The 20,628-nt window shown below is 42.3% G+C and overlaps 1 protein-coding gene across 14 annotated transcripts in view; it reads left to right on the forward strand.

Moving 5' to 3' along the window:
• LHFPL2 (LHFPL tetraspan subfamily member 2) overlaps positions 1-20,628 on the forward strand; it is a 129,826-nt gene that overhangs the window by 97,921 nt on the left and 11,277 nt on the right. For 11 of the 14 annotated variants that reach the window (XM_071802890.1, XM_071802886.1, XM_071802888.1 and 8 more), the window contains one exon: positions 11,916-12,703. In XM_071802890.1, the coding sequence (XP_071658991.1) occupies positions 12,274-12,703 (430 nt within the window). In that variant the 5' untranslated portion in view covers positions 11,916-12,273. Of the gene's footprint in view, positions 1-11,685; positions 11,803-11,915; positions 12,704-20,628 lie in introns of those variants that run through there. The other 3 variants (XR_011736750.1, XM_071802892.1, XM_065861335.2) reach the window with 2 other exon arrangements.

Raw genomic sequence — 20,628 nt, forward strand, 5'->3', positions numbered from 1 at the left:
TCACCCTAGTGTGGGAAGTGTAGCATATACCAGCCAGTGTATTTTTTGAGGTTATCCCATGTAGAACACTGAAGTGATCTGTCAAGTCTCATTGTAGACAATGTATTAAAGATAAAAAGAAAAGAAATAACCTCTTATTTTTTAGAAGATGGCATTCACTGAACGCAGATTAGTTGCTTTTATGTCCAATTTAATGTCGAATTGTATTCCCTGTCATATAGATAAGAAAGGAGAGTTTGCTGTGCCATTTTGGTGCAATAGATCCCAAATTGTTGATCCCCTGCTTGTGTTGCAGACACTATTCATCTAACAGTGGCTGGGGGACTGGCAGGGCAGTGGATGTGCTTGCAAGCTGCTTTGTTTCGATTTTTATTTATTCAGTGGATTGTTGAATTTGTAACAGATTTTTTTTTTCTCTTAATGCGTTTAGATGATGATAATTTTTGAAGATCAGCTTCCTAAATAGGTAATTTTGCTGGTTAACTCTAAATCAAATAAGAACTCTGATGTCCACTAATCTTTTCTGTGCTATAATGAAAAATAGATAAATCTCCTGATTGAACTTTAATGCAAAAAGAGTGGAAAGTTATTCTGTAAGGTGAGAATATTTCCAACCTTTTTGTACTATATAGATACAAGATAAAACTTTAACTGTGTCAATTAGCAAGATTTTATGCATTATCAGAGATCTGAACCTTAGTAATGGGTAGCAGTCATTGGAGGCATTTCAGTACAATAAGCAATGCTTCATTAGTAATCACAACAAAGCCCTGCTGCCAAAGGAAACGAGCTTCAGAGATTATAGCATTGGACTTTTGCTCTTTTACCTGCACGTTTTTGTCCTCTCCACGTTTAGGTAGTCTATTTTGATTTTTTTTCTTTCTTTCTTTTCTCTCCCTGGATGCTTTGAACCAATCTCATAACTTCATTACTCAACAGTGAGGCAATGTAAGGGTAAGATCTTGAAAAAAAAACCAACACCAAACAAAAAAAAAACAGGTAAAATCCTGGTTTGCTCAGTATATTCCATTTTGGGTTCAAATAGTATTGATTATTTGCTTACTTTAGGTAATCTATTAATTCTGCAGTATTAACAGAACCAAATAGACGAAGACTGGGAGAAGAGCATGTTCTGCCCACCCGAGATAGACATAAATGTGTAGCTACATTAACTAGGAAGTTTGTTCCAGAACATAACTGAAATACATGTTTGAGGAAATCACTGTGAACAGGAATATATGCAAATGGTGGCACTCTCACAGCTTAGGCTGTCACACTGAAAGACCTTTGTGGATTTGTGATATTAGATTCTGAGTAAAATTCTGATAAATGTTTAAATAAATGTCTGGCCTGGAGGACCATATTTTTTCTGTTTTCTAAATGCTGTTAGTCATTTGTTCATATCTGCTCAATTTTGCCCGTGATGAAATGAGTTGGTTTTCTAGGAGGCTATTTATTAGGAAATGGAAGATAAAAGCTGTAATTTCCAACAATGTATTTTAAAGAACCAACTAATGTTAATAATTGTCAATATCAATTTACAGAACGCGGTGCACTGTTTAAAATTGTTTTGAAACAGCACATTGCGTGATGGACAATTTTTGAAAGCGTTTCTTGTGCTGTGTACATATGCTGTACTTTTAATTTTGCACTTAAATTCTATATTTATAAAGAGCTTGGAATCAACAAGGACATCTAATAGGTAATCCTATATTTAAAGATTGTTTTCAGAATGTTTGAAACTTACTGAGCAGACAGATTTTCTTAGAGCAAGGAGTTTTTCTTAGTAATAGATGTCTATCTAGGCATTGGGAGATCTTCAGATAAAAAGGTTTGATTTTGATTTATTTGCATTTCACAAGGACCAGACATAATCAAGAAATCTCCACCTTTTGGCAATAGTACAATCAGATGCTACATTTACACTAGCTTGTAGACTGCATTTGCTTTCAAAAGGATTAATAGCAGTGAAAGCTTTAAAAATACATAAGAAAGCTGGCCGTCCTGAAGTGAGTCTACTCCCTGTAACCTTCTGGGACCTGTTGAATACCTACTATTGTCCTATAGCTTCATTCTCTTCAATAAGGTGTGAATGCAGGCAGAATCATCTCCTATAGCTGTTATGATTGAAGTTATGTTCTCTGAAGTACAAGTAGAGAAGTGTGGTCATAAAGGTAAGTTTGTTTCTTTGCAGGTGAATTTGTATTTTGTGATATGATGGACAAGCTGTTGTGGCATGTTGCTATGGGAACTGTTTATTTCAATAGTGAGTACTGCAGGAAAAAATTACAGTTTAATAACAAAACTGTTCCTTAGTGACCAGGAAAATCAAAGTAACTGTTGAAGATACGATAATTTCATTTGGCATCCTTTGTCCATGGTCATACTTGGTGAAGGAGAAGTACCTTTGCAGGCAGCATGCCAGGGCTGGAGATTCAAAATGACAGAGGAATAGCTGAGGTTTGTGTTTGAAGGATGACAAGAAAAGTGGTTGGCACAATGCATGACACCGAGGAGTATATCACACCTCCAAATTTTTAGGGTTTGTAATGGCGACATCCAAGTTTCCAGTCCCAGTGTTGCTACAGACTTTGTTATATGACTGAGGAACATCTCATCTGGAAAACTGGGATGGTTAATAATATTTTCTTCCTTCCATTGTTCCTGTGTATCTAGATGGCAGGAAGGTGTTGCACTACCTTACCTAAACGCATATCCCCACACAGGTCCAGTTTTAGTTTGCTCCATTAAGTGCTGCTGCAACACAAGCAGCAGGACATTAGTGGCAGAGAAATGATAGAGCATTTTCAGACAAGTAAAGCTGAGAAAAGTACAGATTTTTTGTCCCTCTAGCACTTTCCAACTTTCAAAAATTTTGATTAGTCATTTTCACAGTCATATGCATTTTAAGTACAGAAAAGGACTGTTAGCAATACCTAGTCTAGCAACTAAAAATGCATAAAACAAACCAGAATTTTGTACACGGCTCAGCTTGTCTAAGTATGTCCAGTCTTCATTTTAGAATTGAATCCAGTTGCAAAAATAAATCATCTGTTTCTTTTTGTTTCTTGGTCTAAAATGAGGTTTTCAAAATTTGAATTACCAGTTTGGATTTTTCAAAGCTCTTTGCAGTGAGCTTCCATTTTAAAGTGTAGAGATCTCAACTGAACATAGCATTCCTGAAATTATTAATTAAGGAAATATGCAGTATCAGAAACATCTCATTTCAGTTCTTCTTGCTTGGCTGTGGTTAAATGGTTAACCATTAATAAAGGTTAAAGCTCATGTTCATTAGATGTTTGCAGAGATATTGTACATCTGTGTTTCTCTGAGTACCTTACTTTTTTCCAGGCTAGATAAAAGGATTTTCTTGCGCTTTTTTCAAGTTTACTGTTGTGTGTGGTGCCCAGATATTTCAGACGTCTACATGCCTTTCCAGTATGGAAACATGGCAGTTCTGATCCATCACAACCCTTTTCAGTTTCCTTCAGTCACTACTGGTTCTCCTCAGCTATAGTACGACAAAAAGTCAGTGTTTCCTCAGTATGGGTGTTCCTGTCACGTAGAGAAGTTTGCATGCATTAGTGTGCTGAGCTGCTCATCTGTATTGATTATTTGGGGAGGATGTTTCACTTTAAATTTGAATTAAGAGAAACATAAATGAATACATACATTTTGAAACATGATAGGTTCTCCACCTCATCTGTCACTGATATTATAGCTGGGTAGTTTGTTTGAACTGTATGGCCCAGATCCAAAGTGCTTCCTGTTTTGCTGAAAGTGCATCCTTCCCATGCTATGGTAACGTTACACAACATAAAACCGGGGAACAGTTGATACCTGAGGTGACTCACTAACTGGTGGCTTTCTGAAGGGACTGACGTAGATTGTTGACAGTGCAAACTTGCCTGGGTTCTTCCTGCCTGTAAAAGGCAAAGCTTGGGTCCACAGCCTTAGGTCATGTCTCAGCAGAAGAATGGCTCACCCCAGGCAGTTCAGACAGACTGGAGATCCATAACCTTTGTGGTCACCCTGCTAACTAGGCCACAACTCTGGAAAGAGATACAGCAATGGTTTGCTTTCGAGAATTAGCTGAAGTGGTGCTTCCTTCATACAAGGAACCATGGCTGATTGCTACATGTCTAATTTGCCTGAAGGCAAATGGGAGGCCCAGTGTGGTGTCTCATCTTGGCCTAACTTCAATGGGCACCTCCAGTAGGTGCCTCTAAGCTTTTTTTGTCCAAAACAGCTTCTCTTTCCTTCAGTTTAAGAGACTGTTCCTTCCTAAACAGGCCTCACATCTTTGATCTGCTGTGTATGCGAGGCTTTTCCTGTCTTAGTATTGTCTTTTTAGTAAGCAACTCTCCAGAGTTTGCTGAGAAGAGGCATAAGTGAGTCATTCTTTCCTTTCCTGCCTGTTTTTCTCACCAGCCACATATTAAACAATAACCAATATATTAGTCTAATAAATACAATATTCATAAATTATTAAGAGCAGTTCCAAATCTGTCACAATGAACTCATGAGAGTGAATTGCTTTCTACAACAAGCACGGTTTCCAAGTTTTTTTGGGCTGATGCTCTAGTTCATGTGCACACTTTTAACTATTTAAACAGCCAAAGCCTAGCTTCCTTTTAAGGTAAAAATCCTTAGTATAAAAATAGCAAGGATTTGTTTGCTACTAAATATTAGTAGTACTTTCCTTCTGACTTCCTGTTTTCCTCCTAACCACCCTTTTGCCCCACCACAGTCCTTTAGACAATATAATTAAGAGTTGTTGTAAGAAGTAATTAGGTAACAAAGAAATGGGAATTCAGCTGAGACTCCTGAAGACTCCGACTTCAGTGTGCTAGTGAGGAATCAAAGTAGGAAAGGAAACTCGCGATTCCACTCCTAGTTGGTAAATTCCTGAGCACTTAGGCTATCACTAATTGTAGCCAAGATTGCTCCCTTAGTGATGATTTTTGATGTGATGTGTAATTTTCTCTTGAGATAGCAACAATAGAAATACTACACATTAGCTTTCCTTAACCCTATAGGTTTTAATAAATTTTGGAATTGCAAAAGATCTTGAGTAAGTTTTCAAAACATAATGTAATGGCTGTAGGATTAAGGAATTTTATAAGTCAATAAATACAGAGCAATGGAACAAATCTGCTTGAGAATTTGCAGTTCAGAGGAGATGCTGGAAGTCTGAGTTAGCTTGATCTCCTCTTAGTGGGGGGGCAATAAGCAAAGTTTTGTCTGGATGAGGGAAGAGGGAGATGAATCCTGTGTTTAAATTTCCCCTGCAGTTGGTCTGAAAATTTGGAAACTCTTATTCTTCTAGTGACTTCTCAGTGATGTATTGGCCTCATTAAAGTCAGTGGGAATTTTGCCATGGCTTTTAATGAGGTCAGAAAGATAATAGTGCATTTCAACTGCTCTTTTTTTAAAGCTGGAAATGAGTTTTATATCTGTTTCTTTTACAGTGATGTATTCTAGAAACAAATCCACCTGTAATTAGATGATGTTTTCCATAGCATGATGGGAAAAAAGCCATCTTGCAAAATGGGGTAAAATAACCATCTCTTGCTGCCTTAGAAGAACAACAGTCACTGTCAGTATTTTTCTTTTTTTTTTTTTTAACCTGTTATTTTACATAGAATTTGCTCATTTTGGCACATGAGGGATAGTTTAATTTAAGATTTTACATCCACAAGCTCTGCCTTTGGTAGGAAAAGGCTGAAATAAACAGGGCATAATTCAAATGAAAGGCAAAGAAATAGGGATTTGATTAGGAAACTTAGGAGAGTTTTAACTATTTTGCAAAATATTTTAGTTATATTTTACATCACACATTGTGCCAACAGGATCAAGACATGATGCACTGTAAGTCTACATTCCTTCTACTACCAGTGAAATGCATCTGTCTGTGAACAGAGTATGGCATGTTTTCAACAGCCTGTCACAATAACACACTCATTAATATGCCTGTGCAGGTTTATAGCAGTTACATATTTATGAGATATGCAAATGTTTGCTCTCCTTCTTTAATTCACAAGTGACGACTAATCAAAGCTTTGCTTTCTGTTAGAAAGCTCTGCTCTGGAATCTTGTTTTAGTAAGCAATAATTTGATGAAAATATGGAGGGGGAGGGAATCCTTCGCTTATTCTCTGCTGTTTGTCTGAAGCTGTGCAACAACTTCAGCTTTAAAGCACCTTCTCCTGTTTTGTTTTCTGACTCTGAATATTTTTGATGACTTTGAAATGTGTTGCATTAAAAAAAAAAAAGACACAGTGAAGTATCCAAGTGTCCTTCCTTCTTCTTCATCCATGTGCTTCCCATTGGGAGTATGTACAGCTTACCAGAAACCAGTGCCAGTAGGGCTTTTTGTGGTCTGCAGAAAAACCTTAGTCTGAGCCTTGTCTTTCCTTAAGTACTAATCCTTGTCCCTATTCTCTTGTACAAGGGAGTGTGATGAATGTACCTCTTCTTATATTTGCAAGGCACCTACAAGTGCGTGGGGATAGAAATGCATCTTTAGCAGGGTCGCTGGTGTTCTAGGTGGTATTTCTAGAAATACCTGCTTGGTGTCTGGTCCACTACTTTGAAGACTGGAGTGGAAGTCGGAAGCTTTCCATCTCCTCCTGGACAGCAGCACCCAGATGAATACACCTCCTGTGATGGGGACCAAGTGCGAGGAGAAGTTTGTTTACGCACATTTATAAATCACCGAGAAAATGAATAATCTCTAATGCTCATTCCACATTGTCCAAGTGTTGTCATCCCTCCTGCCTCCATGGTTTGGTGGCTGCCAAACCAGGCAGTGTGAGCTCACAGATGACTACCTCAGGTCCAGCAACACCTAAGGATGAAACCTGCATAAAGTGGGAGCTCATGTCAACCTGGGTGGGGGTCAGCTTGAGGTAACTGAGTCTTCATGAGTGAGCCTCTTTCTGTTTGTTTTAAATAGTGAGTCTGCAAACATCAATGTAAATAGGAGCCACTTCCCCTCTCATAGTTCAAAGCATTTTCACAGTGTTTATAACTGCTAACAGTGTTTCAGAGAAAGCAGAACCCAGGCTTCCAAGATTTGCACATTTTGGGTTATGAGATGCTCAAACGTGTGTTGTAAACAAGGTTTAGAAACTCCTCCATGTAGTTGTCCTTTGGACTGTAGTGAGCTTTAGAAGAAAATGTTTCATTGTGCCTGGATTTATTTTATAAATTGGGATAGTTTCAGCAGTCTGTGTGGCCTTCCATTCAGCTGTTTGTTTAAGCCAAGCCAAAAGCCACTTATCTAAAGATGATTTATTCTCACTCTTGAACTGACAGAATCAGACTGGGAAGGGTGACAGCTGAATTATAGGGCTTAGTCCTGAGCTCCCATCTTCAGTCAGACCATAAGGGGAGCATGAAGGACTGGCCGTAGCATTGTTCTAGAAGGTACTTATGGGTCTCTTGTACATTGCTTGCAGGACACCTTTTTAAAATAAACAACTGTGGTATGTGATTGACTCAGATTTGAACTTTGCAGCTGTTCCTTCCTATCTGCGTGGTATGCCAAAGCAAAACCCTGCGACTCAACATCTCCAAAATCAAAACCTTAATTCAAATACTATAATTTGGATCAGCTTCTGACTTTATGGTTTTGGCAGTGTAAGCAAAATTAAGGCAAGTGTGTTTCATTATCTAGTTCAGAAAAATAGATGTTATTTATCTACTTAGAATCACAGAATCATAGAATGATTTAGGTTGGAAAAGACACTTCAGATGATTGAGTCCAACCGTTAACCTAGCACTGCCAAGTCCACCACTAAACCACGTCCCTGAGACCCTCATCTACATGTTTTTTAAACACCTCCAGGGATGGTGACTCCACCACTTCCCTGGGCAGCCTGCTCCAATGCCTGACAACCCTTTCTGTGAAGAAGTTTTTCCTCATATCCAATCTAAACCTCCCCTGGCACAACTTGAGGCCATTTCCTCTTGTTCTATTACTTGCTACTTGGGAGAAGAGACCCACACCCTCCAAGCTACCACCTCCTTTCAGGTAGTTGTAGACAGTGATAAGGTCTCCCCTCAGCCTCCTTTTCTCCAGGCTGAACAGCCCCAGTTCCCTGAACTGCTCCTCGTCAGACTTGTGCTCCAGGCCCCTCACCAGCTACTTAGGATATAGCAATGTTGTGTGGTAAAAGTCAACAGCTGAATAGACTTAACTACAGATGTGAAAGTAATAAGTTGAGGCATCTGGCTGTCAAAATTGTATCTAAAGAGGAAAAAATTTTTAGGCCTATTTTAAGATGGTTTGCATTGTTATATTAAAACAAAATAAACAGTAATATTTTTTTGCATCCAAGAACTCAGTTTTATTCTCTCTGGATGCTGTGAGGATCTCATGTTCTCACTGACACACTTTTGCTGTGTTATACTTCAGTTAATGCAGAGCCTGACCATGAGCACTCTTCTGCAAGCAGAGTAAATGAGCCTAAAGCTATAGTTTTGACTCTTTGAAGAGCTGTGCTGTCCAGCCAGGGAGCGGTGGGTTGTGTAGTGGGTTGGGATGGTTCTGCCAAGACCCGCACACTGGGGAGCTGCCATGGTGTGCAGCCCACGCGGGTGCTTGTCGTGTGGGGCCGTTTCCCTCCAGGGACATGCACTTCCCAGCGTGAATGTTTTACTTCCATGCCCATACCATTGCAATTGTAAGAAGAGAGCGAGGCCCACATGACTTAGGGGGTGAGCCTACTTTTTGTAGTCTGTTCCCTCAGTAAGAATTATTTTGAATGAGTTAATACTAAAAGGGTTAAAGAACCATTGTATATTTTGAATTTGGGCTGTCAAAGCAAATATTTTGACAGTCGGTCAGAAGTGGATATTGAGTGTCGTGCTGTGAAGAACATAATGTTCTGTCATGGAAAAAGCTTGTCAAGGGATGGGAAACTGAGAGGAGGAATAAACGACCAGTTTTCAGCCTTGCAAGGGCCTGGCTTGAGTTTCTGTTGAGCGAAAATTGAAGAAAAGGGGAAAACAGAGTGCTGGAGGGAAACTTCATGAAGTGCAATTATTTAGCACAGTCTGTGTCTGGAAAGGCTCTGATGTATGGCACAAATGTGCTGTTGGAACTGCCTGGGAATTGGTTAGATTCATTTAGAAACTCAAGGTGGGGTGTGTTGGAAGAAAAAGGTTAACTACACAAGTATGATCAAACTGTAACTTATCTCCAGTACTTTATCTGAAACCGTTCCTTGCTAAGTATCACAAATAAGAAATGCCCTTGCCCCTTCTCTGGTCTGTGTACCAACCTACTTCGTACATTTCTGTCCATCTGCTCAGGAAAATGAGTTTTAGGTGAGTGGTGCTCCTGTTTGACATTATCACTAGTGCAAAAACAAATTAATGCAGAAGTTCTCCCAGGAGTAAGGATATGCTGATCTGGAGATACATTTTATACCAGAATAATTTCACTGGAAAGCAGGGTATATTCTGTTGAACTGTAGTTACCTACAGCATTTACTGACCTTTAAGTGCTGTAGAAGTTTCCTTGTGTTGCAAAATGGGAAATGTATGTTCCAATGAAGTCCTGAGATTCAACATGACCTCACTATCATCTTTAGACAGACTGTTTTGCTTATGCAGTGACTTTTCTGGAGATGCTGTATTTTAAAATGTTACTGCAATTTATTCTTGCATTTCAAATGAAAAAGAACCTCATGGTTTGGTCTTTTCTTCACATTCTAATATAGCATCCCACATTTGTTATCAGTGCCATGTTTTTATGGCTGCCAGTGTCTGGAATTTCCACCTACTTAAGTAAATATGAACTTTGTTCTCATCTGTATTCAATAAACAGTATTTTATGTTCAGCAGGTACAGAGTAAGCAGTAGCAGCTATGTCCTTTGCACCTCAATTAAAATCCTGGAATTACAAAGACAAGGAGTTCACATGGGTGTGGTGCTTGCACAGAAATAGAGACTCTAGAGCTTTTTGGAACTACTTTTGAAGAAATAAAGACATTTTCTGTTACATTCTCTTTAATTGTGCAGATGACATCAGAAAAATGTAGGTTTGTAGTGGACATTTACTACATTCCAGTTGTTATTTAAAGTGGAAATACTGAGAGAATTAACTTTTTTTTGGCAGGCTGACACTTCAGCTCTGTTATTACAAAGGGTGTATTCAAGTCATCAATATGTCAGGTTGTTTGAAAACTTGATGCTTTCCGTCCCAAAATGGAAAATGAGCTGAACTCTGAACTGTTATCTCAGTGTGGCTAAAAGCATAACTGAATATGTTTTGCCTTTTTTTAAAGGCAATGCTGTAACATCGAGACAAAATAGAGTTGTTGGCACAGAAGCTTAATTCTGTGTATCTGCTAGTACCAGAGAAGTCTGCAGATCTAGATGAGAAAGAGTAATGTGGATAAAATCTCACGGATGATTCACTATGACTAGTATAGGAGGGAGTAGAAATTGCTGGATGAAATTCTGAATGTGCTGAAGTTGTGGGTGTGTGTTTCGTTTTGCATTCAGTGGAACTAGGATTCAACGACTGGGCTCAAAACTCGTAAGAAATTAAATACCAAGCCCATGACAAATCTGAAAAAAAAAAAAAGGCGGGGTGGGGAGGGGGGAGGTCTGTTTCTGTGGCAGATGCTGGCCCCTTTGTGTTTGGCAGCAGCACAGCAGTGAGGTCCAGATCTGGTTCTCGACTCTCTTGCTTCCAGTTCAATGTCGATATTTTGTTCTTTGTGAGGAAAACTTGGAAGTGTGGAGGGGGTAACGTCAGGGCATTTCCTGCTCCCTCCCTTGCATTGAAGTGACACGGTTTCAGTTCAAGCTCAGAGGCGTGTGCAGTGACCCGTTTGTTATTTTAAGGCCAATATTTGGATACCAGTTGGAAGTATAGTGATCTCTGATTGCCTCTTGTACTAAGATAAGTGTAACTCTGGGAATGTCATCAGCTGCTGCTGAGAGGCAGCATAAAGGCTTGGGGAAAGCCCTCGGGAACATTTTGCTGCAATCCCAGCGTGCGTGGGACTGTGGAAGGGGGGAATCGAGGAGAGTCAGAAAGCTCAAGGCTCGCTGGCAGCCCCTCTCACTGCAGCTCTCGGCCACTTGGCAGCCACTGGGGCATTTTTCCACAGATTCCTGCTGACAGTGGTATAAGTCACCAGAGGCTGCCAGTGTTGGCATCAGTTCAGGATGAGGTGTGTGACATACCTGCAGGCAGATTGCTTTCTTGAAATGCTGGTGCAAAGCCCGATAGAGAACCTGAGGAAGGAGCTCTGCTCCTGCAAACCCCAGGCTCCAAAGGGATGGGCTGTGACACCACATCACAGTGCGGGCTGTCGCCAGCCTGTTTGCCTCTTCCCAAGGCCAGGGTTGGCTCAGCTGCAGTCATCAGGAGCCCAGAAGGCTGGAACAAAGTTCCTTCACTGCCCCTTGCACCCAAGGCGCCCATGACACGCAGAGCTGTGCCCAGCGTCCTTCCCAAAGGCGCTCTGTGCTGCCTCTGCACACTGAAGGCAGGAGCTGCACGTCTGTGAAACAGCTTAAACATGTATGAACACTTCACTGGGTGACTGCCAGCAACCTTGGTAATTTTGACCAGAGGAAGATGGAGGGGGCGTGGTGGTAGGAGTGGGTGGGACCACTGGGTGTTACTGAGATCTTTGCTTGCAAAGTGCTTGAAAAACACTCGTAATTGGATGGGGCAGAGCAGATACCATAAGTACAGCCGGGCAGCCAGAGATTAATCACTCCCCTGAGACAAATCCGGGAGGTTTTTCCAGCAAGCTCTGTTTGACAGGCCCTTGTGAGATCTTTTGCATGTTGATGTGGATCTATGCGAGTTCTTGGCTCGTTGTGGGGGTGGAAATGAAGACTTTTTTTTCTCACTGCTGATGTGTTGTCTCATTTTTCTTGTAGGTGTGTGATGTCAAACAGTGGGCAGTCCTTGCGGCCTCCCCCGCCAGCCTGCAGCATCATGTGCCAATATGAATATTAAGAGAGAAAAGCGTACTTCAGAGCTCAGCATCCCAGAAAGAAAAAAGGAGGAACTAAACGGACAGAACAAATGACCACACTGCTTGCAAAACTTGGGGCCGTTCACTTTTTCTCCTGAGAAATTTCATCTTGGCCTCTGCAAGAGAGCTGAAAGAGCAGGCAGAGCAGCTACAGTGATTTTCTTTGGGTCCTTTTTTTCTTTCTTTATTTAATTTTTTTCCCTATCGTGCCTGGATTTTAAGATTGTCAGCTGCACTGATCACCAACACTGGACATCAATATGTGTCATGTCATTGTAACGTGTCGGTCGATGCTGTGGACTCTCCTGAGTATTGTGGTGGCTTTCGCAGAGCTCATTGCTTTCATGAGCGCAGACTGGCTGATTGGCAAAGCGAAGCCTTCAAGCTCCGACGATGTGGACAACAGAACGGGGGGGTCACAGGAGCCTTACTATCCAACACTGGGCATCTACGGGCGCTGTACCAGAATCTCCCACATGCAGCTTTCTAGACGAGACACGCTTTGTGGTCCTTACGCCGAAAACTTCAATGAGATTGCCAGTGGGTTCTGGCAGGCAACCGCTATTTTCCTAGCTGTGGGAATCATGATTCTCTGTGCTGTGGCGTTTGTGTCTGTCTTTACTATGTGCGTGCAGAGTATCATGAAGAAAAGCATTTTTAATGTCTGTGGGCTGCTACAAGGGATTGCAGGTACGTGTACTTTGAAGAGCCACTAAAGATTTTAATTTTGGGGCAATTCAGGTGAAATATCGTGATCTGTCCTGTCTACAGACAGACTGCGTTAGGCAGACCTAAAGCAGTTCTATACGCTTGTGCTTATTCAAACACAACTGAAATTTATAGCTACACAGCATGGAGCAGTAGAATTGCAGCCTGATGTGTGCCAAAATGAACTGACCAGTGTTGCTTTTGTTTGCTGTTCACTTTTTTCCGCTCTGTTTGAATTTCTTTCAGTAACAAAAACTTCTCTCCTTTGTTACCAGCAGAGAGCAAAGTTAATACTCATGTTAAGGCAGTCTGTCTCCCTCTCACTACTTCAGTAATTTTTCCATGGACCAAAGGCAGTTCTTCCAGTGTCTCTTCATAACTGTGGTGAGAGCAAATACCACCCCAGGGATAAGAACAGCCTGCAGTCACACACCCAGTTCTCCAGCATTTCATGCTAAGCAGCCTCCTTCCGGGCTGTGAGTGTGACAAGCGATACCTTATGATAAACCTCCTTTAGGCAGCTTATTGTTCAGCTGCAGTTACACAGCCCGGTGAGCTTCTCTTTTCACTGTCCAAGTATCAGCTTTGCTTCGCCTGAAAAGATGAATTGCTTCTAGAGATGTGGCGTTTCTGCTTAAACCCATGGATTTTACAGAGATTAAATGACTGTTAGTAAACTGACACTAGGCAGCCCTCATTAGAGAAGTATTTGGCTTTCTGTACTTGCCAGTGAGCCATGGGGAGAACCCGTCCCATACGCAGGTTTTCATCTTTTGTGCTGTGTGCGTGTGGTCATCTGGAGGAGGAGAGTGATCTTCTGCCCTACCTCTGGCAGCCCTCACAGACCTGTGAGGAGGCAGGGAATGAGCAGGGCCACCTCCTGTTTTCCTCTTGGTGGTGCTCTTAAACAAATGTTTTTGATTCACAAAACAGTTTTGTTACAACAAAAATTAGGAGTTTTAACTTGTTTGATCGAAATGTGAATCCAGCTTCTCACCTCCACTGAGCTGGCCAAACATGTCTGTGGAGGGTGTACCTAGACAGGAAGTGTCATGACAGGTGTTCTAATGAAGCCGGTTGGTTTCATTTGCTTAGTGGAGACCTAAATTCATCTTACTCTAAACACACTTGGGGAAGTAGGCAAAAACTGAATTTGCTGCCTGCTGCAGCCAGAGGCAGCAATACAGGCCAGGGATGCTGGCTCCTGAAGAGCTGGCATGGTGGCCCTCACTGTCCTCCACTTCATGCGTCCACAGTATAGAAGTACACTGCTTATTTCATGTCACCCACAATGTAAGGTTTGTGCTTCTGAGGTAGAAATAGATCCCTAGGTTGGCTCAAGATGCTTCTGTTCACATGATGGCATGCAATTAGCAGATGAATGTTCTTTAGATAAAAATTACAGGTTTTGCTGTAGTCACTCCTGGTTTACAGAATTAGCTGCAACTAGTGTGAGAAGGATCGAACTGTGCAGTGCAGATTAAGCCAGGGGAAGGTTTTAGCTCCTTGCTTTCTTACCCTGTAGTTCAGAAATAATCCATGAAACCTGTTTTTCAGGAGATTACATCATTTTTTTTCTGTTGGAGGGGTATTTGTATAGGAGAGATTTGTTAGCAGCATAAGTAGATGCTTGGCATGTCAGACTTGGGGCTGTTGAAAAGATAACTTTAGTTACAACTCTGATACCATCTCAAAATATCTAGTCTAACATCAAGATTAGCAGGAAGTAGGTTCTTGTATCTTAGAATACTGTTCTGGTGACCATGCATGTGTGACAAAATATGTGCAAAGACAGTTTCAGTTTTATTGTCAAACCAGCTGTACCTATAATGGGACTTGTGGTCTCAAGAATTGAATACTACAGTCAACAAAGCATTTTGTACATGTTAGGGAATAGATCAGTCCTTTTTGAGATGTACTGAGGATGGAAGCACTTCCCCTCTTACAATTTAGATAAATGACACAGCATGAAACCGGGTACCAGAAAGGTCACGTTACTGAAACCGTTGCTATGAGAAGTACGCCTGCCAGTACTTGCAGCCATGCGTCTTGTGGCTAGCAACTCGTTTTCTCGAGATTGGTTTTATTGGGTCCACTGCTACTTTTGTGCCAGTAGCATTACAGCATCTGCTTACTTAGTTGAAATGATTTTCCGTATGACTTATCACAGCTGTTAATTTCAGCTTTCTCAGTTCCTGAGTTTTGGAAAATGCTTAAGCAAGTCGTTCAGGAAGGACATCTGTCGGCATAGTTAATCCATACAGGGATTATGATAGCTAGACTAATGCCCCGACCAGAGAAAAAGATACAACCCTGCTTTAATCATCTTAAGCATAAGGTCATTCTTTCAGTTGCAAACAATTATGTTTTTAATAAGCATAGGACAAGAATTCACAAAATCATTTTGTTTATCTGCCTATACCAGTCCAATATTTGCAAGTATGTCAAACATCTCATTTTCAAAGATGGGATGCACCCACGGTAGAGTCATCTGCGGGAATCCAGGATCTTGAAGCTTTAATCTCATTTAAAATCTCTGTGTCTTTGCAGTGGAGATTTAATATAATTAAAAACATAAAACAAGTTAATTTATTCCTGGAATTCATCATGAAAAAATAATAAAAGACACCGGATATATATTTTCAGTCTAGCAACATTGTTTGCGACCTGGATGATGCCTACGGTGAAATTACAGAACAGAAAGCAACATCTCCACTGTTTTGGCCCTTGGACAAATGTGCAAACTCTCATTTAGGTCAACAGGAAGGAGCCATGAACATGCCTGGTCCATAGAGGGCTTTTTTTGTGTGGCAGAAAATTAGAAATACAAAGCCATAAAGGAAGAAAAGATGGTTCTTGTTTAAACTCCCATAATTCCTTTGTTATAGAGCGAGGCCTTCTACACTTATTTTCAGGCTACAGTGCCTTTCATTATGGAGCTGCAGAAACTGTAATCAGTGGCCCTGGTTTTGGAGATGTTTGAGGATCGTTTCATCTGGAAAAGCATCTTTTCTCTGCAATAGAGAGCGCAAAGAATGGAGCCGTGTAATTAAACAGATAATTACTACCCAGCAGCAAGAAGACCAGGCAGACTTTCATTTGAATGTCTTTTTGGGGAAAGTATTCTATTTTTACAGCCTGTGAATCACTTGAAATGCAGAGGCTAGAAGAGGCAGCATGTCGTTATATGGTAGCTGGTAAGAACCGATTCAAAGTAACATTTCACAGTAATCATCCAGTTACAGGAAGTGAAAAATGGGTGATCTCCTATTAGTATATCTTGGTATGCATATAGGATTGTTGCATATGTGTTTACAAGCCTTACCCAGGCTTGGATACTTCACTTCGATGCTAAGTAATATAATCTAAACATAATCTGGCCTCAAAGTAGGGTGGAGGGGAGCTTGCGACAGAGCCTAAAAGGGGTTCAGCTTCCACCTCTGACAGTTTCCCTTATGAAGTTCATCACCAGCAGCTTTCCTTGGCTTTTCTTTTTCACACCTGAGGCCACAGCTGGGCAGAGATGGCCCCTGGCATGGTGGCTGGGTGACACGGCCCGTACCCTGCAGCTGCCAGACCTGAGGGCAAGCCACAGCTTGCCAGAGACACACTGACAGTGTGCCAGGAGGAGGAAGCTGAATTAGCAGCACGTATATTATCTCAGCCGCAAGCCTTGGGCAGGCCCCTGTGTTTCCTTTGGGGAGCTACGCCATCGTGTGCCTGGGCAGGCTTTGGGGAGAGCGGAGGGGAAAGGGTGCCCGTGTGTCAGGAAGGCAGCGGGGTTCCAGAGGTCAGTTTCTGTTATTCCTGCCTTGCCCTGCTGCAGCGGGGCTGCATTGCCAGGCAGGTTTATTGACAGGGGATAAAATAGTTCCTGTCCTCTAAAGTCTTTCCAGAGTGCTGATGGCTTTATCTGAGAGGTCAGTTGTGGGTCACCCCCTTCTCACTACTTTCTCTGTGGTCCCCTGTCTTCTAGCTCAAACAGGCCTTGACTAAATGAGTTTCTGACAGAAGAATGAAAAGAAAATAAGAATGTAAAACTTGGTTGCATCAGTCAGGAGACCAGCTGCATCCCAGCTGTGTGCTGAGGTGTGTCCTTGGTTTGGTGAGGTGAATGCACGGCTGTATTTTGCCGTCGTGTGGCTCAGCAGGCCAGGCTGCCAGCAGTGCCTTTGACAGGTGTATGGCCAGTCAAAGCAGAGGTTTGTGTCTTCAAAGGCTGCTGCCAGTAACCAGGAGCACTACGTTCCCCCAGCCACCTTGTTTGAGTCTGTCTGCTTGGGCCCAGATGCTGCAGGTTTGGGCTTCCTTCCCTCACCCCTGGAATTTCTCCTCCAGCATTACTCGGGGATGACTTGGCTTCCTCCTTTCCGGGATCCTGCTTGAGTATTCTCCTCTCATCAGCCAGTGCTGAAGTTTCCTTAACATTTCGCCCTACTTTACTCCTGCTGAGCATGTCCTCTAGTACCACCAGTTTGTTCTAGTAGGCTGTTGTTTCTTTTTCCGTGGCACTTGTCCTGCCCAGTCCCGAGCCATGAAGTCTTTTCCATGGTACTTTCTTTTTTCAGGTGTCTCACAAGGTCTTCCTCATCCATTCTTCTGTGCCTTCCATGATTTCTTATTTTTTTCCTTTTTATTACTGTTCATATCTTCTTCTGTTCCCTGCTGTGGTATTTTGTGGGATCCCTCCACCAAAATCTACTGCAGTAACTGAGCAATGGTTCAGCTCCAGGAGTGCAGCCTTACCCTCAAATGCAAGGAAACTTATCCACAATTTCCTAAAACAAAGATGTGAAACCCAGTTTAAAGCCAGCTGTGTCTGTAACAGTCTGTCTTTGCTGCTGAAAGAGTTTGTTTTACAAGTCTTGCACTATGAAATAGTTCAGTGTTTTATACTTACGGGTCATTATGTCCATTTGGGAGGCTGGCTAATTAGGAAGATGGTCTGAGCAGGTTGTAATGGGAACCATCTGAAGGGGAAGAGGATCTGGAGCTGCTTGTGGGGGTGTAGGAAGTAGGATCTGGCTGCCAGGGTGGGCTTGTGGTGCCTGGGGCCGGGGGGCTGTGCGCTGCTGGCGGCTGGAAGGTGAGGAGGCCCTGGGGAGTTGTGGAGGAGGAAGCTGAGGAGGAAGCCGGAGGTCAGCCAGGACTTTTCTTGGAGAGGGGAGAAAACACAGGAGAAGCAAGCTGCTGTGGAGGGGACATGAGGCTGCTAGAGCTCTTCGATGCTCAGAACATGTTGCAAAAGGTTACAATAGTTGCAGAGTAGTTTAAGATACTCGATTGTAAGCAGCAGCATGCTGTAAAAAAGCATCATTTTGTTTGAGAAAGGGCCAGGCTGGTGAGCAAGGAAGAAATCACCTTGTGAGCTCACATTGCTGCCTGCAGGCGACGGAAGCTGTTCCTCGGCCAGGGAGCGCAGGCAGTAGGAGAGCAGAGCGGTTTTGCCCTCGAAGGCAAGGAAGTTTCTTGTTTGTCTTTCTAAAATGCAGAGCATGCATTTTTTCAAAAAGCGTATTTCCTCTTGGATTCAGCTCAGAGTTTTTATTTTCTGATGCCAGAATTCTGAATTCTTGGGGTGAGAAGAAAGAAAAAAGGGGGGCTAGGGATTTCGCATGGAAATTCTGAGAGTCTGAACTGCTTTTGCTGTCTGTGGTATAGTGCTTCCTGTAACCTATATGGCCAAATGCCAGCACAACATCTAATACACACTTGGCTGATGAAAGTTCAAGTGAAGGGGACTGCTATGTTGAGTATGCCAGGGAAGGAAAATTGAGTTCAAGTGCTAAATTGCTATTGAGCCTGAGGGAGAGAGAGTATTAGTAACTTCAAAGACATGAAGTTTTGAGTGTTTTGTTAGATTTGGTGGTCAGCTCATCTCCTGCACTATCAAGGTGGGTACATGGGAACCAGTAAACACCCAGCAGATTGTAAATAGAATAGAAAAACAAAGAAAAAAATCAAGTTTTCAGTGATCAAGTTTGGCAGCTGATTTTCTCAGCAAGCATAAATCACTTCCATCAAGCGGTGCTCAGTGGAAGCCTCTTGTGATACCCACTGAGAAACATTTTACTGTGGCACATGTGCACAGCAAGGTCCCTTACCTCTACCAGTGTGGCTGCGATGCCAAAAAATTCTTTACACCCCAAACATGGCGATGTGGGGTCAGAGAGCACTGGCTGCCCCCCAAGAGGCCAAGGGGAGTGGGGCTCCCTTTCTGTCAGATTTTTGTTTCCTGACTTCAGAGCCAAGACTGTGCTGCTGTTCGTATATAGGATGCAAGCAGTAAGATAATATTTAAACCCAACAAATGCTATGTTTTCATTCAAACACAAGAAAAAAGATGGAAGTGGTTCTTTCAAGATGAGGGCATACTTATGCCTAGCTCCTGTCTTCAGTGTGCCTGTGTGGTGGTGAAGGAAATCGGTCGTTTTGAGTCTTGCTTCCTTCCCCAACAAGGGTGACCTGCATTCTGCTGCTGTACGACCCATGAATCCACCCAAAATTCTCCCCTTCCTGCATCCCTCTTCTTCTGTTCCTTCTCACTGAGCCTTAGTTCCTCTTCAGCTCCTCCTCCCAGCATCCCCAAGGTCTTGTTCGTGCCGCAGGATCAGTACTGAGGAAATGTAATGCCATGAAAAAGATGGTCTTCAGCCCTTTTACCTCTTTTTGTAAGCCAAGGCAGGTTGTTGCTTCGGCCTCTCTTGTAGACCTCTGATTGGGAGGTGGTGGTTTTCATGCCCTTTCTGCAGATTCAGCATAAGCGATGGATGGTTTGGAGGGCATGGTGCTCACTGGTCAAATGGCAGTGGTAAAGGTTGTGGACAAGAGTGAGAAATATACTGGGTCTTCTCCTCTTGCTTCTTTTATGGATGGACTAATTAGCACGACCTAACATTCCCTGACTCAGGAACCTCCCAAATTTACCATCCGCATTTGAGTTTCTCATTTAGCAGCTTAAAGCCTTTAACTGGGCTGTCCTTGATTGAAAACACTCAATGCTTCATTGGCTTTTAAGGTAAAATGGGAGAGGTGACCAGCCCTCGTGACTGTGCCTGAGCAGTGGCCCTGTGAGTGGAGACGTCTTTAGTTACCTCCGCATGCTGAAAACTTGTAAACATTTGGCTTTTCCCCTATAAGCTGCTTTATCTTGACTTAATTGCATGGTTAGCATCAGCCACAGAGGAGACCCCGTAGTGTGGTGACATGACTCCACATGGCCAACAGCTGGCAAAGAGGCAGTGGTGTCATTCCAGAGCTTGGGACTCATCTTACCCTGAGTCTCCACATTTACTTCCCACCAAACCAATAGTGGCTCTCGAAACATATATAAAAATTATTAAAAGCTAACAGGGAATTTGCCCTCCCCTCTCATAAAAAACAGGAGTCTGCAGGCTTGCACTTCATTAAAGAGAAGTCCAAGCAGTTAGATCACACCAATATTAAAAAAAAATAACACAGAAAGCCCTTAAGATATCATTCTGCCAAAGCAACCCATATCAACCTGATAAACTGACTTAGTTTCAGCTTTTTCTGTGGGTAGCACAATACGCTTAATAGTTGAATCTCACACCAGTAGCCCCCTTCGCTGTATTCCTGTCCCTCTTTCCACACCCCAACATCAGTAATGCTGTCAGAAGTTTATGTAGGTTTGCATGGGTTTGGTTATGAGAGAGCATCTTTGATTTGTTTAATAAATGGGAAAAGAACGCATGAGCAAAAGTATAGTTAATTTATGGCTGAAAATACTAGGGATCTTACCCTCTTCCTCAGGCTGGGGAAGGCAGTGGTCGGGGAACTGATCTGTCTTCTGGTAACTGCTTACCATTATATGACCCAGACACAATTTTAAAAGGAAAATAATATCCTTGCAGGTTTCAAGCCATCACCTGGTTATAGTTTTAAAC

This window comes from Patagioenas fasciata, chromosome Z (assembly GCF_037038585.1).
Source record: "Patagioenas fasciata isolate bPatFas1 chromosome Z, bPatFas1.hap1, whole genome shotgun sequence".
NCBI lineage: Eukaryota > Metazoa > Chordata > Aves > Columbiformes > Columbidae > Patagioenas > Patagioenas fasciata.